Raw genomic sequence first — 23,104 nt, 5'->3', positions numbered from 1 at the left:
AAAAAGGAAATGTGTTGTCCGCGTCATAAACTGACTGCCACTCCAAATCCCGAACAGCAGCTATGATGTGTGTATAGAAACAGCAGATAAGCAATCATAGGTAAGATTCAATGCATGATTATGATTATTATGATTAGTATGAAAGGCAATGGTTATTTATTTTATATGTCGGAGATGAAAGAACACTGGAGCCTTTGGAATTTTGGATAATCCCGCAACATTGTAATCTAGAGTCTACTATAGCTGTAATTAAACAATTGTAGATATTCAATCCGATTGTAATTGTTCGCGAGTTGTGATAATGAGCTCGGGCTCAAAGCGACAGCCAGTCGCCGAACGTAGCCGCGGTCACGGGATGAACGCTTTGTCTAACAAAGGCATGGAATAATTCTATAGCTCTCCTGAAAGAAATATTTGTGGCGGCACGCGACAGTAAACATTCCAACGGTTTCTGTCCCGTGGCTCGCTACACGCAGACCCTATTCTTCGAGTAAGATGATTGCCACATGTCGATGCGTCTCCGGAGTACATGTTCAGCTAGCCTGAGGGCCCGTCAAAAATCTTAGAATTTAGTTGACTAAAGTCCTTCAAACAAACAGTCTTTGTCCCAGCTACGGGAAGATAGGAGGGACCAATTTTTCAACGAACGGCGTCTCCCACTAGCAACTTTCCGTCGAGCGCGGCTAGCATCTTTTTCTAACCACCGATATGGAGATTGATCAATTAGCAGCAACGCCAAATTCTTTCATCTTCTGAACGAAGGGTATCCTCGACGAATCCGATGATCTCGTGTCCTCAGACACACCCCATCATAGTTTTCCTCTGCAGCATCATAGCAACGGAAAGTCATTCTCTCGTGAGGTCGTATTAGCGAGTTACTTAGAGCCTGTACGCTCGGTGGATATTCCACGTTTTCGCAAAGAGCCCGACTTAGATTTTTGATGAGCACGTACATCTATCATCCCGTTGACCGCGGATTCGTTATTGAACCTAAGACCAACATCACTAATATCGCGAGTGTCCAACCGCCGCGGTTGATTGTCAGGTCGGTAGCATTCATACTCGTATTAACAGACCGTACCTTCGTTATAACACGACAATGGCCGATTCCAATGAAGATTCATCGAACGCCCACAACCTTATTCCTGAGCCTTCTCCGACATATATAGGTGTCGGGTTTGCATTAGAATTAGGGTTAAGGGCGTGAAACGAATCTTCGTCTGGGTTACACGTTGTCGTTATACAATAGAGAAAACATTGACTAGTGCAAATACGATTATTATAGAACCGGACAAGTAACCGTGGCAGTTATGTACTCGAGAAACTAATGACAATGATCCGAGGTTCAATAACGAATCCGCGGTCGACGGGATGATAGATGAACGTGCTCACAAAATCTAAGTCGGACGCGTAATATTCACTGGTCGTAAAGGAGGACTCTTTTCATCGATGAGATCGCGAGCGAGAATGACTTTCCCGTCCCGATGATGCCACAGAGGAAAACTATAATGGGGTGTGTCTAAGGACACGAGATCATCGGATTCGTCGAGAAAAGCCTTCGTTCAGAAAGTAAGGGAAATTGGCGTTGCTGTTAATTAGTCAATCTCCATATCGGTGGCTAGAAAAAGATGCTAGTCGCCCTCGAGGGAAAGTAGCTAGTGGGAGACGCCGCTCGTTGAAAAATTGGTCTCTCCTATCTTCCCGTAGCTGGGACAAAGACTGTTTGTTTGAAGGACTTTAGTTAGCTGAATCTTAAGATTTATAACGGGCCCTCAGGCTAGCTGAACATGTGCTGCGGAGACGCATCGACATTTGGCAATCATCTTACTCGAAGAATAGGGTCTGCGTGTGGCGAGCTACGGGACAGAGACTGTTGGAATGTTTACTGTCGAGTGTTACAACTATTTCCTTTTCAAGGAGAGCTATAGAATTATTCCATGCCTTTGTTAGACAGGGCGTTAATCCCGTGACCGCGGCTACATTCGGCGACTGGCTATCGCCTCGAGCACAAGCTCATTATCACAATTCTCGAACAATTACAATCGGATTGAATAACTACAATTGTTTACTTACAGCTATAGTAGACTCTAGGTTACGATGTTGCGGGATTAATCAAAATTCCAAAGACTCCGGTGTTCTTTCATCTCCGACATATATAAAGAACTGAACTATAACCAATATGCTATATTACTTACAAAATGTTTCCACTTACTGTCGTTGAGAATGCCAATCTATGGTAAATATTGGAACTGAAAGTGTGAAGATACTGAGACATGGATATAATCAATAAAGAAACGAATGAAAATGGGACCAATGAAGGATTGAATAAGACGAATTCGCTCGAGGAATTCTACTCTGGTAGTGGGATCCTTGTGACTGGAGCAACCGGATTCGTGGGAATAGGTCTACTGGAAAAACTGATGCGCGTGTGTCCACGCATCGCTGCCATTTTTATACTAATTCGCCCAAAAACTAACGAAACGATAGAACAACGATTTAAGAAGCTCACAGATGATCCCGTTCGTATATAATACTTGATTCCTTCAATGTTTAAGCCTGTCAGGAGCCAAATTGATTGACTGTCATTTCTGGAATTCTCGTTTTCAGATTTACGATAACATTAAAGCGAAACATCCCTCAGTTTTGAGCAAAGTTTACCCCGTGAAAGGTGACGTGAGTCTGCCAGATTTAGGACTTTCGAAGGAAGATAGAAATCTGTTGTTAGAGAAAGTAAACATAGTGTTTCACTCCGCGGCCACTGTGAGATTCAACGAACCGTTACACGTGGCTGTTAATGTGAATACAAAAGGTACCGCTCGTGTCATCGAGCTTTGGAGCGAACTAAAGCATCCGATTAGCTTCGTCCACGTCAGCACAGCTTTTCGTAATGCGAATCTACATGAGATTGAGGAAAAAGTTTATACGTAAGAATGAGTTATATGAAAACGTTGTTCCACGGTTTACGAATATTATATTTGTATTTATATTTCGAAGAATATGTTCATTTGTTATTGACTTTGCAGCACGAGCTTGAAACCTTCAGACGTGATAGATATATGTGACAAATTCGACAAAACGTCGATCAACGTAATGGAAAAGAGGATTTTAAAAACTTATCCAAACACATATACATTCAGTAAGAATTTGGCAGAGCAGGTTGTAGCAAGCAAGTGCAAAGATCTGCCAGTTGCGATAGTGATGCCAAGCATAGTTGGTGCCTCTTTGGAAGAACCATGTCCTGGTTGGATACACAATATTTCTGCATTAACAGGTATTATTATAAATCTTTTTCAATGATAATTGTTCAATACTCGTCACATTTCGGAAAAGTGGAGTTAATCTTTGGGTATGTGGGAAGTTAAATGACGGATTTCCACTAGATCATCAGTATTATAGTTCAAGTTTGTTGTTGCTCACAATTACGAGAATTCTTTCTGTTAAGGAAACTCGAGGATTTGGGAATACAAATTATTGACTACATTTCCCACACAACAGTTATACATCTATATTACTCTCTGAAGAACGTCTTGCACGCACGCTGGTCGCCAACCGACTATCCTAGATTTTTCTAACATCTGGCAACAGTCTTTTGTCTCCACTAAGACCTTGACGCCCTCTAACCCTTACACACACACTCTCATGTACAATGTAAATGTATCACTTCCCTAACACTTTCCAATCTAATTAGCGCTACATATCTGGAAATAGAAAATCACAAATAATTTCTAAACCAATTGAATGTTACCAGGTATCCTTCTGCTAGTCAGTAAAGGATGTGCAATAGCAATACTGGCTAGGAAAGATGCAAGATTAGATGTAGTGCCTGTCGATTTCGTAGTTGACACGATAGTATGTACTGCATGGCATGTCACGCTACGTCGTGGTCACGAAGTTAAAGTTTACAACTGCAAGAGTAACGCTAACTCTTTTAAGTAAAATTTATTACGAATCTTTTTCAACTCATGTAATTCGATTGTTACAATATTCCAAAAAATTCAGTTTATTTAAGTAATGTAGACAATGCGCAAACAAACGTAAAAACAGAAGTCCACTTTTGCTCTCAATACTTCAATTTAGAAAAGTAGTGATACAAAATAATATTTATACCAATTCCATAATATCTTCCGCGGTACTCGGATGATAAACTTTGCTTGAAGTATAATTCTAATAAGTATACAAGTGTAAATCTTTCAATTGACAAGATGGGGTCAGTTGAAGGATGTCGTGTTGAAGTGCAGCAGAGAAACGCCACTAAACGGGTTGTCCAATGATAGCTAATAAATGTATTTTCAACGTGCTGAGTATAATTCCATATGTTCTGCCTGCGTTCGTCATAGATGTCTATTTAAGACTTGGAGGTAGTAAACCAATGTGAGTACTCTATCGATACTCGAGCGACGGGGGTAATCTTTTTGGGGCAAGTTTTGTGTTCATCTACAATAATTATTAAAAATTATATTTCAGAATGATGAAACATCTCAAAAAAGGCAAGAAGCTGTTCAACTTGGCAGCATTTTGCGCCATGAGCGAATGGACTTTTCAAAAGGATAACTGTTCCGACTTGGCGAGGAAGGTGAAAATGTTGAGCGACTGCGATATGATCAAACTAGATTTACGGGATATGAATTGGGAGAAGTATGTTGCAACTTACCTGATGGGAATTAGGAAACAAGAGTTCTTCTAAACAAGAGTTTAAGTCAACAGCCCGACAACTATTATCAAGGTGCGTATAAAAGTATCTTCGTATAAAAAAATAGGAACTTTTATAAATACATATATTTTCGGTTATTTCAGGTTGTACTGGGTACATCCGGTATAATAATTTTGCTATGGATAATATTATGTTTAATGTACTGACTATATAAACGTTACTTTTTTATCCTTGAACCAAAGACAATATAAATACAATTTTAAGGAAAAGGGGCTTATCATCCGTTTCATTTTGTCTTTTCACTCGTCCCATTTCTAAATAAATTCATTTATGACATTGCTTTACTCCTCGATGTTTGTAGTATAATAACATTTGCAAACATTCATACATCATCTTTAAATGTGTATTTAGAGATCACTTCTACACAAAAATTCTACAACATGTCTTCCTGTAATGCTAAACAACAAAAGAATTATATAGAGAAAAATAGTAACATTCACTACTAATAACTTGTATATTAAATCTGTTCATTGAAAATGAATATTTTTCTCTGTAATGATAATTGTACAATAACAACAATAATTTATCATTAAAAAGTCCTCTGAGAAATGAACAATGGTGATAGAAAATTAATATCTTTTAAAATAAGATAGTTCTAAAGGCTCACTTTGGTTTCTGCCTGAGCAGCCGAGCTAGACAGACGTGAGAAACTGTGCTTGAATGAAAGTGCGATAGGCAGTCAATTTAGGTGAACGAGAACACAACAAACGCTGGCAAATGGTAAAGCTACAAAATGCAACAGTAAATACCACCACTCAAAATAACGAACAAAGCAAAAATATATTACATAAATTCTTGAAAATTGTGGATCTTTGAGGCCGAAATAATGTTATAGGAACATAACATAACATAACATAACATAACATAACATAACATAACATAACATAACATAACATAACATAACATAACATAACATAACATAACATAACATAACATAACATAACATAACATAACATAACATAACATAACATAACATAACATAACATAACATAACATAACATAACATAACATAACATAACATAACATAACATAACATAACATAACATAACATAACATAACATAACATAACATAACATAACATAACATAACATAACATAACATAACATAACATAACATAACATAACATAACATAACATAACATAACATAACATAACATAACATAACATAACATAACATAACATAACATAACATAACATAACATAACATAACATAACATAACATAACATAACATAACATAACATAACATAACATAACATAACATAACATAACATAACATAACATAACATAACATAACATAACATAACATAACATAACATAACATAACATAACATAACATAACATAACATAACATAACATAACATAACATAACATAACATAACATAACATAACATAACATAACATAACATAACATAACATAACATAACATAACATAACATAACATAACATAACATAACATAACATAACATAACATAACATAACATAACATAACATAACATAACATAACATAACATAACATAACATAACATAACATAACATAACATAACATAACATAACATAACATAACATAACATAACATAACATAACATAACATAACATAACATAACATAACATAACATAACATAACATAACATAACATAACATAACATAAATTTATACTGAGGATTAATATTAAAACAATGATATATTTATTTCATGAACAAAACGATTCTTTATATATTCATCGATACACACTTGCCCTCCTCTCAGCATTTTCTTCTATACCCGACTGTAAACCGACTCTTCGACGACTCTTAACCGACTCTTCGACGACTCTTAACCAACTGAAGAGTTTACATTCATTTGTTTTCGAGATGCTTCGGACACACATACTTCCACACACTGATATTCACATACAAGTATCTCTACTACGCCTTTAACCTAGTCCAGCACAGAAAATTATACATATCTCAACATAAATAAAGATACAAAAGAAATGGAAACGATTCAAAACCAAGAAGGAAATAGCTATAATGACGAACTATTATATCAAGATGAACACTGGAAGGTAGCAACAGCGCATAAAAAGCGTAAAATAATGTCAGGCCAAAGCACCATGAAAACTTCGCATACAGAAAAGCAACAATGGATACAAGAAATCCCACTTCGAAACTTATTCAGTTCACTAATCAAAGAAATAGATACGGACCCAATAGGAAAGGTCGCAACTCATATGGTTAAACCTCCACTGATCTACATAGATGACCAAATAATAGATCCCTTAATCGAATTATTGAACAACACTGCTATACCCTCCACATGTTAGTTCGCAATTAAGCTAGAAAAATTTACCGAATGTTTGAACGAATCCATCTATCTGAAAATATTTGTTGAATAATTTTCTTCGAAATTAAAGCGTAATGTGTGGCATACTAGTCTTGTTAATACAATATAAATATAGGCACAATGTAAATTTCGCGAACATCGCATGAAAGCTCTTCCAAAAACAGATATGATACATTCATCAATGTTACATATTTATTTCGTTTATCAAGATTTATCGACTACTACAGAATACATACGACACAGCGAATTAAAAAAATGTGCGATAAAACCGGATTCACTCAGAATAGTCAATTATTTTGACAGCCTTTGACGAAATGTAAAGAAGTGAATGACGAAAACTCCCAATAAACACAATAAAACAAAATACAATTACACTGGATTTCTTGTTTCGTTTTAAGGTTCAATGTCAGTATTCGGGATTTGGAGTGGCCGTTGGTTACATCTCGTGATTCTCTACATACACCAGACTCTATCCCTCGAGCAAGATGGTCACCAAATGTCTAAACACCCTTATTGCGGATTCTCAATAATCTTAAGGACCCATATACATTTTAGCATTTTCTATAGTTAAGATCCTTAAGACCACATAAGTATCTTTTAAGTTGACGCATTCCTTTAAGTTATTGTCCATTCCGCGAAAACACAGGAAACAGGGTTTTCCCATGTACAATCCCACCCACGGTCGACCTTTGATTGGGAGCGGGCAGCACCCAGCCTTATCCACCAGCTATTTTCTTATCGAATTAACAGCAATGGCCGTTGCCCTTACTTTCCTAACCGAAATTGCCATGAACGAATTTGCTTGTCCCGTGGCTTAGATACACCTATCACTAGTTTTCCTTCACGACAACACCAGCACCGAAAGAGACTGGTTTTTCAATCCTCAATCGGTCAACATCTTAACGTGCTAGTAATTCTCTTCGTGTTATATTAAACAGTGCAAATAAATCAACTAAACATAACATTACTCCGCATCTTCAATCTATCTTCACTTTGAGCGTTAATAGTGTTTACGGTTTGCGATATCAACCGATCAGTTGCAACCTAACTGATCGCTAATTAATTGAGAATTCGCCACAGTCAGCTCAAGGACACCCTATTACAGATAGCTGAAATCGTATTTTATCGGCTAGAACGTAACATTAAAATGAAGATATGTTGAAAAATCCCGGTCACCCTGGTATTTCAAAAATATAAGACAGAAAGAAATCATCCAAATGCAACATAATTCATTTCAAAGGTTTTTTGATACAATCAATACAAAACGAAATATTTTAGACAATAGTTTTTATTAACTTATCCTACCTAATATAATCATGACCGTGCAGAACCCCTACCTCAACCACTTTTTTAAATATGAAGGAAATTTTCATAGCCACTTCGCAATGCCTAGGTGTAGTGCCGAATCGACTAAAACCTTCACGGAGCTCTTACTTGAACATATCCTCCGCGTCCTAGCGTAAGCACACACTTCTATCTGGCTGAAAAGAACGAGAATTATCAACCACAGAACTAACGAAGTATCAACCACAAAGTGAATAATAATATCAATTTATATTACAGTATGTAACACCTAAAATTAAATTAACATAATAGAATTTCAACCATTAATATTAGTAATTCTAAATAACTATAAGGAGAATCTATTATATTGCAGGTCCTATGAAATAAAATATTTTTATTATTTTTGTTATGAAGAAGTCAAGAAGGTCAGGTATTTTGTTAGTGTCAGTGGGCCAGTATGTGGTAAGGTAGTTGAGACTGCTGGTTATTTTGCTGCTTAAGAGATTTTTGCCTCTTACTGTGACCAGTCTGCTGCCCCATTTGATATGTCTGGCGTTATAGTCTCCTCCAACTATGAATCTACTGCCCAGGATGTCAAGGAAGTTATCAAAGTCTTCTTTGGCGATGGAGTGTCTGGGAGGGCAGTATACTGCTGAAGTGGTGATTGTACCATGGCAGTCTTCTATTGCTATGTATGTTGCTTGGAGCTAGTCTTTCTGGAATGATGCAAGTTCGCTTAATGCAAGTTAGTACTTAATGCTGGATTTGATTATGATTCCGGTGCCGCCGTGGGCCTTTCCGCCGGGATGTTGAGTATGGTAGAAGTTATAACCATTTATTTTCAGATAGTTTTTCTCGGTGAAGTGGGTTTCAGATACGAGCATTACTATTTGCTGCTGTTCAAGGAAGAGTTCTAGTTCAAATTTGTGTTGAGCTAGATCGTTAGCATTCCAAAGAGCTATGCGTCTTGGTTTTATTTTGCGTCGGGGCGTATTAATTTATCCATGATGAGTGTTAGTAGCGATAGCAAATTATTTATTTGCTCTGATTGTTTCTCTATTAGCTTTTCAAGCTTAGAGAAGTTGTCTGTGTTAGGTGGGTTGGGGACACTATTTTGGGAAAGATCCCTTTGGCTATTCGGGTTATTTTGGATGCCTTGTACTGCTTGGGCATAAGAGGTTGAGGTGGTGATGAATTTGGTAGGACTGGGTGTTTTTTTGGTTGAGGGGATTGGGGTAGTCGTGAATTTCGGCGGGCTGGGTATTTAGTTGGTTACCTCTTTTGCTCTGAGTTTAGGGTACCTGTTTGTGTATAGAGTTTTATAGGCTGAGCAGCCTTTGTAGTTGGCAGGATGGTCATCTTGACAGTGGATGCATTTCGCTGGGGTTTCCGGTGATTTGGCGCACTGGTCAGTGGAGTGAGTGCCTGCACATTTAACGCAGCGGAAAGTATGGTTGCAGTATTTCTGCGTATGACCGTACCTTTGGCACCTTTTGCATTGCACTATTTCTTTTTTCACAAGCGGTAGTTCGAATTTTACTATTGCGTTCATTAGGCGACTGATATTGTAGATTTCCTTATTGTTCGGCTTTTGTTTTATATCTATGAAAAATAAGGATAAAGGATCTTTCGAGACTCTATGCCTTATATTACTTACGTTGATGACTTCGTGGCCGAGTTTTGAGAGTTCGTATTTGAGTTCGTCTATGTCTGCTGAGTGGTGGATGTTTCGTAGGACTACCCGGAAAGGCCTTTCCTGTTTGAGTTGGTAGGTGTGGAAGTTGGCGTTCAGGGTCCTAAGTATCTTGGTGAGTTTTCTGTAAGCTTCTGGGTTCCTCGGCAGTATTTTTACTTTATTGTTATTTATCTTTAAGTTGTAGTCCTCCTTGGAGATATCTCTCTCTAAGGACTTGATCATTGTTTGTATGTCGATGACGTCATCCACAAATATTGGTGGGAGAGGGGTATTCTCTGTTCTTGTGGGTTTGGCGGCGGGTCTGCGATTTCCATGGCGTCATTCGTGGATTGCAATACGGCGAACCTGTTGTGGGTGTTTATTTGTATCGTTGATTGTTCGTTCCGGGTGTCGTTCATGTCTGGTTTTGATGTTTCTATTTTCCGTTTCTTTGTAATATTAGCGTCGTTGGTGAGGAGAGTTCTGCTACACTTCTGCCACGGAGGAGGTAGTTGCGAGTCTGCTCCGGAGAGCCTGGTCGCGATTGCTGGGCCATCATCGAGCTAGTTAATTCGGAATGAATAACTAGTCGTGAAGCTGTGAGGCTAGTATTCGCGTTGGGGTTAGGTGCGTGGGATTTTCTTCTCCCTAAAGGGTAGGGGACACTTGGCTGTGTTCACTTTCGACGGTTGGGCGACATGTGTTGTTTTCGGACTACGCTGGGCACTAGAGACACGTCTGCTCGCTTCGGCACTCCACAGCGAACTGGGCCCGTTATAAATCTTGAGATTTAGTCAACTAAAGTCCTTCAAACAGACAAACGGTCTTTGTCCCAACTACGGGAAGATAGGGGAGACCTATTTTTCAACGAGCGGCATCTCCCACTAGGAACTTTCCCTCGAGGGCGGCTAGCATCTTTTTCTAACCACCGATATGGAGATTGATCAATTAGCAGCAACGTCAATTTCCCTTACTTTCTGAACGAAGGCTTTTCTCGACGAATCCGATGATCTCGTGTCCTTAGACACACCCCATTATAGTTTTCCTCTGTGGCATCATCGGGACGGGAAAGACATTCTCGCTCGCGATCTCATTGATGAAAGGAGTAACCCTTTACGACCAGTGAATATTACGCGTCCGACTTAGATTTCGTGAGTACATTCATCTATCATCCCGTCGACCGCGGATTCGTTATTGAACCTAGGATCATTGTCATTAGTTTCTCGAGTACCTAACTACCACGGTTACTTGTCCGGTTCTATAATAATCGTATTTGCACTAGTCAATGTCTTCTCTATTGCATAACGACACCGTGTAACCCAAACGGAGATTCGTTTCACGCCCCTAACCCTAATTCTAATGTAAACCCGACATATATATTAATGAGGAAGTAAAAAACAAAACAGAGTCTAGAACAGAATAATTTATCCTGTATTTGTAAGTATATGTTGGTATAAGTGACGACATTTTATAGCATAATTATCATACTGTATTTAGTAAAGTAACGTACGGAAATCGTTCTCCAGCTGGAAACATTTTTCTTATACTGTTGAACTATAGGAATGAAAATGGAATATATAATAAATAATGGATTATAAAATGAAGAATGACGTATGGCGTTGCTTACGCAAACAAATTAGAAAAATTTGCAGCTTTTTAAGATACAATGATATTCTGTAAATGTTCATAAGCAAGGCTGCACCGCCGATTTTGCAGATATTTAAATTTATTATAAAATTCAGCATTCCGAGCAACGTTTTCCTATACATATGTCGGGTTTACATTAGAATTAGGGTTAGGGGCGTGAAACGAATCTTCGTTTGGGTTACACGTTGTCGTTATGCAATGGAGAAGACATTGACTAGTGCAAATACGATTATTATAGAACCGGACAAGTAACCGCGGTAGTTAGGTGCTTGAAATACTAATGACAATGATCCTAGGTTCAATAACGAATCCGCGGTCGACGGGATGATAGATGAACGTACTCACAAAATCTAAGTCGGACGCGTAATATTCACTGGTCGTAAAGAATTACTCCTTTCATCAATGAGATCGCGAGAAAGAATGCCTTTCCCGTCCCGATGATGCCACAGAGGAAAACTATAATGGGGTGTGTCTAAGGATACGAGATCATCGGATTCGTCGAGAAAAGCCTTCGTTCAGAAAGTAAGGGAAATTGGCGTTGCTGCTAATTGGTCAATCTCCATATCGGTGGTTAGAAAAAGATGCTAGCCGCCCTCGAGGGAAAGTTGCTAGTGGGAGACGCCGCTCGTTGAAAAATATGTCTCCCCTATCTTCCCGTAGTTGGGACAAAGACTGTTTGTCGGTTTGAAGGACTTTAGTTAACTAAACCTTAAGATTTATAACGGGCCCTCGGGCTAGCCGAACATATACTGCGGAGACGCATCGACATCTGGCAATCATCTTACTCGAAGAATAGGGTCTGCGTGTGGAGAGCCACGGGACAGAAACCGTTGGAATGTTTACTGTCGCGTGTCGCCACGAATATTTCTTTTAAGGAGAGCTATAGAATTACTCCATACCTTTGTTAGACAAAGCGTTCATCCCGTGACCGCGGCTACGTTCGGCGACTGACTGTCGCCTCGAGCCCAAGCTCATTATCACGACTCTCGAACAATTACAATCGGGTTGAATAACTACAATTGTTCAATTACAGCTATAGTAGACTCTAGGTTACAATGTTGCGGGATTATTCAAAATTCCAAAGGCTCCGGTGTTCTTTCATCTCCGACACATATAACCGCCGCTCGGCCTTAGTTTCCGAGATATTTACAAATAATTGCTGCTACTATTACTTTGAATCTTGCCTGCATACGCATGTCCATGGCAACGTTGTATCTGCATGGTATATCTGCTTGTCGGAGATAAGAGGACACCGATGCCTTCCCTCCGAAACCTCGGGTAAATCCATAAAAACATTGTAATTAAAATCTACAGTTGTAATTAAACGATTTGCCGTCACTCTACCCAATTGTATTTGTTTGAAACTTGTGACAATGAGCTTGGGCTCAAGGCGACAATTAGTCGCCGAACGTGGCCGCGGTCAACGGGACGAACTCTCCATCTAACAAAGGCATTGAGTAACCCTATAGATCTCCTTAAAAGAAAGATTTGTAGCGGCACGTGGCAGTAAACATTCCAACGGTTTCTGTCCCGTAGCTCGCCACACGCAGATCCTATTCTCCGGGCAGGATGTTTACCAGATCTCAAGGGCGGCTAGCATCCTTTTCTAACTACCGATATGGAGATTGGCCAATTAGCAGCAACGTCAATTTCCCTTACTTTCCGAACGTGTGATATCCCCGACGAATCCGATGATCTCGTGTCCTTAGACACACCCCGTCATAGTTTTCCTCTAGGGACGGAAAGTCATTCTCTCTTGCGACCTCACCGACAAAAAGAGATTAACGCCTTACGGTCAGTGAATATCAACACAGAATCCGACTTAGATTTTTGCGAGTGCGTACGACTACCGTCCCGTTGTCCGCGGACTCGTTATCGAACCTAAGACCATTGTCACTAGCGTCGCGAGTGTGTGGTCATTGTGAGTTTGTGTCAACTCTGTAACAATTTCGTGTGTGTCAATAAAAATAACTTCAGTATAAAAGAAAACATGGATAGCTTCAGTGAGGAATCCTTACCTGTCCCAAGCCCCCGCCACGAGGACGACTCGGGCCCAGGCTCGGAACTTGACTCGACATGCTTATTTACTGCTTCTATGAACACATCACGGCGATCTGCAAAGAATCTCTATAACGCACAAACATTTCAATATTTATTTCTTTCTTTTACTAACCTGAAACTACTTCGAAAATGAAAAAACGATCTCTTAAACATATAGATCTGACATGTGTTGGCAACTGCTATTGAAACATATATAATGGAAAAATGAGAACACAGATCAATCCGACTGTCGTCCAATCCTCGCTCATATGGAGCGTTCCGGTACAGATATAAAAAAATGTAAGGAGTGATATTTGAAAATATTACAAAATAAGACGAAAATGAAAAATAAAAAGTGTAACGTTTTCGACTTCATTTTTCAATTATCAATTATTAAAAATCGATCGAAATATCCTTGTGCGCGAGCAATCGTCCTTACACGAACAAAAGTATGTGAAGTCGAGCATCGAAGTGCACATTGATCCTTAAATGGAACGATACATGGTCAGCAGCTTACAAGTTGTAGAAAAGAAGTCTATGGCATTCGGAGATTTAAATGACATTCTGCGTGACGTTTTCTAAGGAAAACACCGATTGTAGATTAAACACGTTTAATTTACTCATTTAAATCTATAACAGCATGTCGGAAACCGCTCCATGGAATTTCCGTGTGGAGAGGATTTCTTTTTCTTCTAATCATTTGCCTCCATAAATACTTAATCAGTAATGGCTCATATTACGAATATTTATACAAAGTTCACGCGCACACCGCGATTGTCTAGGCCGTTCACAAAAAAATTGTAACGAAAATAAAAAGATTATATATATTTGTAAATATACAATATAACCTGTGTCTTTTTACAAACAAACTACGGTACGAGAACAATACACACAACACGTATTGTACGCCCCACACACACTACACATCCAAATCATTTGCAAATTAAAACATTTCCTAAATAACAAAGAATACAATAAACAAAGGAAAGAAGTTCAAGGAACTAAAAATAAGGAAGCCTGAAAATATCTACAGCGAAATAACAAACCCATACTACAGCTACGATTGACTTCAACTTTACGTTTATACAGTCCTGTTAACATTTCTCTTCAACGAAATTGAAATGATTCTGTCCTTCCGAAATTGTTCTATCCTCTTTCTAAAGGAAAGAGATCGGGTTCTGCCCAAATTTCTAAAGTCACTAAAACATGTTACATAACGAGGTAGTAGTGGAGAGTTCTTCCAGAAAGAAAAATTTACAATATTCTTGGCTAACGCGTTTACTTCTTTTGTATAATCTTTTTGAAATTTGTCAGGAACATTGCTTATATGTGTTTTTATTTATTAATTATTTATTAGTGTAAAGGATTAGAGAAGACACTAATCCTCTCTATTCGAAAATAAAGCGGTTTACGTTATGCTGTTATAGATTTTAATGAGTAAGCATAATCGATGATTTTTCATAGGCAACGTCGTGCAGGATGGTTTCCGAACGTCACAGTCTTCTTTATTACAACTTGTATGAGATAAGCTGCTGCCCATCTATCGTTCGATTTAATGATCATTGTGTAGCCCGCTGTTCGAGCCGACCTACCTGTTTATGTAATTAGATTTGCTTACGCATAGTGACATTTCGGCCGATTTTTAATTGTCAATAACGTAAAAATAGAGCCGAAAGCGCAATACTTTTGTTTTTGATTTTCGTCCTATTTTAGCTTTAAGAATCACCCCTTTTTTTACATTTGTAATTGAACACCCTGTATATACCATAAACAAAAGATGAGTGGGCCACAAATACCAGCGCGTACGCAGTGGCGGATGTACAATTGTATATAATTATACATTGGTAGAATTCACAGGAGTGGTATCGATAATTTTTTCCGAATATCTCGGAAACTATTGCCGTCCAACAGTTTCATGTACAGGAAGAAGTTGTTTAAAGTCGTACTCCCGATAATGTGTTAAAAAGTCATCGAAATCGAACAGGATGTGGGCTATTCTACAGTTCGACGTTACGAAAGGGATTTTTTTCATCACTTTGTCACGACGTATGTATAAGAAAGAAAATAATTTAAAAGGCCAGTAATCTTGAGTAAAGTAACATATTGTTGACGTTAGTACGAGCATGTATTTGTAATTAAATTTGTGGCTGTTAAGTAAGGATGGAACTATTCTTCATTTTCCAACCATCGCGCCCTGAGGCGGGCAGTCATGCGTAAGCAGAAATTGACGATTGGCGAATCCATTTGCATATTAATATGATTTGTGAGTATGATGCCACCTTCTCAAATTATTTTTCTCTGTTATTCGTACGACATAATAGAGTGATTAAATAAGATTCCACCTCTACCAGTATTTCGCCCTCTTGTCGCTTACTTTCTTCCAGCTTACCACTTTCCATGCTCTGCCCTCGCGTTCAAAACTGCGGTCGCATAAAATTTATTAAAATATTGCGAAATAGATTAGCACGTACGAGAGTAAGTGTAAAGAGAATCATTCGTATCGATATACTGAAGATTTGTAAAAAATAATTTGTTCAATAACTTCTGTGGATAAAACATATCAAAATTTTAATAATTCTTAAATTGACTTTATTCGCAATATGTTTATATTTATTTGCTTGTATTTACCTTTGTGTTCATATTTACATTTATTTTTACTAAGAGAAATAACTTACTATCCATGAAGCAGCAGAAAATTGTAGGTGTATCAGAATACAGGTATAACAGAAGACTTCTACATGCAAAAAAGGTTGAACAACACAACGATTTTCAGCGACAAAGTGAACTACTTGGTGATCAAGAAATTATTATTATGACATTTAAATCCATATCAAAGATCAAATCTGCTACACGTTCCTAAAGTAGGACAGATTAATCGTCCCTTTCGATCATGCATATTTGCCAATGTGTTTATATAAAATATGTTGTTCAATCAATCATCGGTGAATAGAAGACAAAACTTGCAATTATATAAAATTTGTCGTGCTCCTGCATTCTAAATATATATGCAACACGGTAAAATTGTTGCCATTGGATACTACCTAAGTTGCAATTATGCTTTTGGACTATGTGAAAAATGCAGTACCACCTTATCAATAAATGCCAGGAATTGAACTCTCGAAAAACCACATGCAATAATGCGAAAGATTTAATCCAGAATGGAATTATGTGCCACCATCAATACATGTGCATTATATTTGCTAATTTTACGTTTACGTCTCAAGTTTTATTAAAATCGGAGCCTGCCCAACCACGACTTTTCCTGCTAGTAAAGTTTTCTTTTGATTCCTTTATGTCTTACAAATATGGTGACACTGAATTGATCAAATTGATGAGTGCTCTATTTAAGTTATTTTTCCATTTTTTAAAGAGTGCCTTCTATAAATGATTTTTGTTCTTAAGTGTTCTTACTCCTCTTACGTGTTTCCAAACATGATACAAAACCCACGCTGATGTATTAGTAGTATTGTGCTTTGGATTTGCTTACATCAGGATGAAATTGCGTTTCAAATACATCTTATACTACGAAGCACTAATTGCACGAATATATGTTACACATATAATTTTTAACATTAGCTAGATATTAGTATTTTCACAACAGGAGCTGGTATCGAATCTTTTTCCTCTTCTTCTCTTGAAAATTTGTTTGCAGATTTTAAGAATATGTATATATTTTTCATTTGCTAAAAATATCCTACTAAATGACGTTCTATCATAATTATAATTTTTGTTATAGTTAAGTACTGTATGAATATCTTCTTCGCTGATTGTGTGTTGGTGTTTTTTTACCTCAGCAAAAAAGATCGTTCGTTATATGAGATGGAGTTTGCAATTCAATTATTTTCACCTTCAGCTTAACCTATAAAACGTTATGTGCAATGAAAATGTCATTAAAATGCAAATGTATGAGCAATCAGTGATAAAAAGTCAGCTGTGATCGATATTTCATGTTTAAAGACCATTCAAGACTCTTTCTTCCTTGGTTTTGGAGATAAAAAGCGTTAACCGAATCATTCATGCATGACATTATCCACTTTCAGTAGTAGGGTGATGTTATTAAAAGAGTCAGTATCTTGAAGTGTATCACATCGAATATCGTTACAGTACTGTGACAGACGTATCGGTATCTGCTATCGCCAAGTCGCATTTTCGTACGATATTTGGTAAACATTACGCGGTGGAAATAGCATCAGGTAACAGGTGATTCCTTGTTATTCTGAATTCAATTGTGTCTTTCATTTATGTCTTTGATTATTATCAATATCATATGTATAAAAAATATCATCGGGTCATTAACTACTACAATAGTTTAAATGAAGTTTTTGAATACTCAAATATTTTGTGTTTAACATTCTACACAGTAAAATGGCTCATCATTTTAATTTTGCAATAATTTATCACCAGTCAGTAGAGGTAATCGGAACATTCGCCTTCATAACCTACCTCGAGTCTCGCGTTTATGAAAATTGTAATACGCTCCGCGGTGACAACATTAACCGTGCGATATATTTTATGCATTTTACATTTTAAATAGTAAGTTCACTTGTTTTTAGTAAACAAAGTGAAGTATACATACGTAATATAAATTACATATAAAACAAACGATGTAGTATTAGAGGGAGTATGTATTTACGCAATTATTTTATTAAATCTAAGCAAAATACTCTACATCATGATAAAATATATTTGTCTTGTTATATTTATTACATTCCTTATAATTATACTTGTTAGTTATTTAGATGCTGCGTCCAAATATCTCTTCGAATAACAACATAAACTAAGATTAAGATTAAGAGTGATTGACAGTTCCTTTAAATATTTACGGATTCCATATCTTCTGGGCTGTTAGGTCACATAATTCTTTTACTTTTTCCAAATACAGTTTGTCTGCAATCTATGGCAAATATAATATCTATAAAATCTAATCTATGGCAAATATTAGAACTGAAAGTGTGAAGACCCTGAAACATGGATACAATTAATCAAGAAACGAATGAAAATGGGACCAATGAAGGATTGAATAAGACGAATTCTCTCGAGGAATTCTACGCTGGTAGTGGGATCCTTGTGACAGGAGCGACCGGATTCCTGGGAGTAGGTCTACTGGAAAAACTGATGCGCGTGTGTCCACGCATCGCTGCCATTTTTATACTAATTCGCCCAAAAACTAACGAAACGATAGAACAACGATTTAAGAAGCTTATAGATGATTCCGTTCGTAAATACTTGTTTCCTTCTATGTTTAAGCCTGTCAGGAGCTAAATTGATTAACTCTCTTTTCTGGAATTGAGCTTCGATCTTTTCGTCTTCAGATTTACGATGGCGTCAAAGCAAAGAATCCCTCAGTTTTAAGCCGAGTTTACCCCGTGAAAGGTGATGTGAGTCTGCCAGATTTAGGTCTTTCGCGAGAAGATAGAAATCTGTTGTTAGAGAAAGTAAACATAGTGTTTCACTCCGCGGCCACTGTGAGATTCAACGAACCGTTACACGTGGCTGTTAATGTGAATACAAAAGGTACCGCTCGTGTCATTGAGCTTTGGAGCGAACTAAAGCATCCGATTAGCTTCGTCCACGTCAGCACAGCTTTTAGTAATGCGAATCTACATGAGATTGAGGAAAAAGTTTATACGTAAGAATAAGTTATATGAAAACGTTGTTCCACGGTTTACGAATATTATATTTGTAATTATAGCTCGAAGAATATGTTCACTTATTATTAATTTTGCAGCACGAGTTTGAAAGCTTCAGAGGTGATCGATATGTGTGACAAATTCGACAAAACGTCGATTAATGAAATAGAAAAGAGGATTTTAAAAACATATCCAAACACATACACATTCAGTAAGAATTTAGCAGAGCAGATTGTAGCAAGCAAGTGTAAAGATCTGCCAGTTGCGATAGTGAGGCCAAGCATAGTTGGTGCCTCTCTGGAAGAACCATGTCCTGGTTGGATACAGGGTACTTCTGCATTTACAGGTACTTCCATAGATATTTTTCAATAGTAATTGTTCAATACTCGTCACATTTCGGAAAAGTGGAGTTAATCTGTTGTTAATCTAAAATGAAAGGATTTCCACCAGATCATCATTATTATAGTTCAAGTTTGTTGTTGTTCACAATTATGAGAATTCATTCCAATCTATTTAGTGCTACATTTCTGATAACCGAAACTCACAAATAATTTCTAAACCAATTTAATGTTACCAGGTATTTTTCTGCTAGTGAGCAGAGGATGTGCAACAGCAATACCGGTTAGGAAAGATGCAAGATTGGATGTAGTGCCTGTCGATTTCGTAGTTGACACGATAATATGTACTGCATGGCATGTCACGCTACATCGTGATCTTAAAGTTAAAGTTTACAACTGCACGAGTAACGCTAGTCCTCTTAAGTAAAATTTATTACGAATCTTTTTTAATACGTGTAATTCCATTGTTACAGTATCCCAAAAAATTCAGTTTATTTAAGTAATGTGGAGAATTCGTAAACAAACGTAGAATACAAAAGTTCACTTTTGCTCTCAATACTTCAATTTAGAAAAGTAATGATGCAATATAATATTTATTTCAATTTCATAATATTTTCCGAGATACTCATATGACAATAAACTGTGCTTTAAGTATAATTTTAGTAATCAATAATAATGCTAATGTTTCAATTGACAAGGTGGGGTCCGATGATAGATGCTGTGGTAAAATATAGCATAGAAATGCCACTGAACGATACACTATGGTATCCAGGTTGTTCAGTCGTAGGTAATAGATATATTTACAACGTTCGGAGTGTAATTCCGCATTTTTTGCGTGCGTTTGTCATAGATGTCTTTTTAAGACTCCGAGGTAGTAAACCAGTGTGAGTATTCTACTCATCCACGAACAACTAACTATCTTTCGTGGATAATCTCTGACTTCGTCTATAATAATTAAAAATGATATTTCAGAATGATGAAACTTCTCAGAAATGGCAATAAGCTGTTCACATTCATAGGACATTTCTTCTTGCACGAATGGACTTTTGAAAGAGATAACTGTTCTGACTTAGCGAGGAAGGTGAAAATGTTGAGCGACAGCGATATGGTCAAACTAGATTTACGGGATATGAATTGGGAGAAGTATGTTGCAGCTAACTGGATGGGAATTAGGAAATTTATTCTAAAACAAGAATTTATGTCAACAGCCCGACAAAGATTATCAAGGTGCGTATAAAAGTATCTTCGTATAAAAAAATTGGAACTTCTATAAATACATATATTTTCTGTTATTTCAGGTTGTACTGGATACATCAGATCACCGAAGTATCCGGTATAATAATTTTGCTATGGATAATACTATGTTTAGTGCACTGACTATTTGAACGTTACTTTTTTCTCTTTGAACCAAGAACAATATAAATAGAATTTTATAAATGAGGGAATCATCATTCCTTTCATTTTGTCTTTTCTCTCGTTTCAATTCTAAATAAATTCATTTATGACATTGCTTAATAAGGATGTATGTATTTGTCGGGTTTACATTAGACTTAGGGTTAGGGGCGTGAAACTAATCTTCGTTTGGATTACACGTTGTCGTTATGCAATAGAGAAGACATTGACTAGTGCAAATACGATTATCATAGAACTGGACAAGTAACCGTGGTAATTAGATACTCGAGAAACTAATGACAATGATCCTAGGTTCAATAACGAATCTGCGGTCGACGGGATGATAGATGAACGTGCTCACAAAATCTAAGTCAAACGCGTAATATTCACTGTTACTCTTTTCGTCGATGAGATTGCAAGAGTGAATGAATTTCCGTCCCCATGATGCCACAGAGGATAACTATATGGGGTGTGTCTAAAACTATATGGGATTCGTCGAGGAAAGCTTTCGTTCAGAAAATAAGGGAAATTGACGTTGCTGCAAATTGGTCAATCTCCATATCGATGGTTAGAAAAAGATGCTAGCCGCCCTCGAGGGAAAGTTGCTAGTGGGAGACGTCGTTCGTTGAAAAAAATAGATCTCCCCTATCTTCTCGTAGTTGGGACAAAGACTGTTTGTTTGAAGGACTTTAGTTAGCCAAATCTTAAGATTTATGACGGGCCCTCAGGCTAGCTGAACATGTACTGCGGAGACGCATCGATATCTGGCAATCATCTTACTCGAAGAATAGGGTCTGCATGTGGCGAGCTACGGGACAGAGACCGTTGGAGTGTTCGAACGCGGCGCAACACCTCCCGGGCGATCCGCGGGTACCAACCGCGAGCACCAGAGGGCTACGACGACAACGAGTCTGTCTGTCTCGTTAGCGGTCGAATATACGACCACGATAACAATACCACACGATATATAACACGGTACAAATACTGCACCTAGCGAGACTCCCTCTACATCTAAGGTAGGGACTACCAGTCCACTGGTAGTCCCGAGACGAAACGCATACTCTCTTTTCATCTGCCAGCAACAACACAGCCTACAATCCATACCTTTGTTAGACAAAGCGTTCATCCCGTGACCGCGGCTACGTTCGGCGACTGGCTGTCGCCTCGAACCCAAGCTCATTATCACAAATCTCGAACCAATACAATCGGATCGAAAGACGACAATTGTTTAACTACGCCTATGATAGAATCTAGATAACGGTTTTAAGGGGTTTTCCCGAAGTTCCAAAGGGAAGACTCCGATGTCCTTTCATCTCCGATATATTTATATGCACACGGTTTCTGATTTATCATACATGACAATTACTCCACGATGTTGCTAGTACAATAACATCTGCGAACGTTAATATACCACCTTTAAGTGTTTGTTTAAAGATGATTTCTACATAAAAATTCTGCGGCATGTCTCTACGTTATGCTAAACAACAAAATAATTTATATAGAGAAAAAGAGTAATATTTACTACTAATAATTTCTATATTAAATCTGTTCACTGAAAATAAATATTATTCCGTATAATGATTAAAATTTCTTTCTTTTTCCACCAAACAAAAGTTAAGAGATAATTATACTATAACAACAATAATTCATCATTGAAAATTCCTTTGAGATTTAAAAAATGATGATAGAAAATAAATATCTTTTACAATAAGATAGTTCTAAATGCCCACTTTCGTTTCTGAATTGTTTGTTCACAAACCTTGTAGTTCTTTGAGCAGTCGGCGTTAAAATATATAACACCATCGACGAAATAGGAAACAGACGTGGCAGTGAGAACTGGACGAAATGTTACTTTACATAACAAGTCGCAAATAGTATACGTAGGAATTGATGTTCGGGGCACTCACCTCCAATAACCTTGTCATTCACCTATGTTGTCGAGGTTATCATTCATTCATCATGTATTAGCCTTCGCTCGTTGTTCGTTATAAAATTATTAAGAATCTATTTTTGATAGAAAGAACGTGTCTTCTCGACACTGGTTACATATATAAGGGGTCACCAT

General features: G+C 37.4%; 2 protein-coding genes across 2 annotated transcripts; both read left to right on the top strand.

The window, feature by feature from the left end:
* The first annotated feature begins 2,239 nt into the window (after positions 1–2,239).
* Positions 2,240–5,157, top strand: LOC126875128 (putative fatty acyl-CoA reductase CG5065). The gene is made up of 7 exons (XM_050637852.1): positions 2,240–2,519; positions 2,608–2,924; positions 3,024–3,271; positions 3,749–3,913; positions 4,338–4,371; positions 4,465–4,635; positions 5,013–5,157. The coding sequence occupies exons 1-7, from the start codon at positions 2,274–2,276 to the stop codon at positions 5,155–5,157; spliced, it is 1,326 nt and encodes a 441-aa protein (XP_050493809.1). The 5' UTR covers positions 2,240–2,273.
* A 12,573-nt stretch (positions 5,158–17,730) lies between these two features.
* LOC126875127 (putative fatty acyl-CoA reductase CG5065) lies at positions 17,731–21,092 on the top strand. Its single transcript, XM_050637851.1, has 8 exons — positions 17,731–17,872; positions 18,562–18,893; positions 18,992–19,308; positions 19,408–19,655; positions 19,887–20,070; positions 20,346–20,531; positions 20,620–20,874; positions 20,946–21,092. The coding sequence occupies exons 2-8, from the start codon at positions 18,648–18,650 to the stop codon at positions 21,022–21,024; spliced, it is 1,515 nt and encodes a 504-aa protein (XP_050493808.1). The 5' UTR covers positions 17,731–17,872; positions 18,562–18,647; the 3' UTR covers positions 21,025–21,092.
* Positions 21,093–23,104: the final 2,012 nt, after the last annotated feature.

This window comes from Bombus huntii, chromosome 17, assembly GCF_024542735.1.
Source record: "Bombus huntii isolate Logan2020A chromosome 17, iyBomHunt1.1, whole genome shotgun sequence".
Lineage (NCBI taxonomy): Eukaryota > Metazoa > Arthropoda > Insecta > Hymenoptera > Apidae > Bombus > Bombus huntii.
Note: the sequence above shows the minus strand (reverse complement) of the source record. Positions and strands in the feature narration are given on the sequence as shown.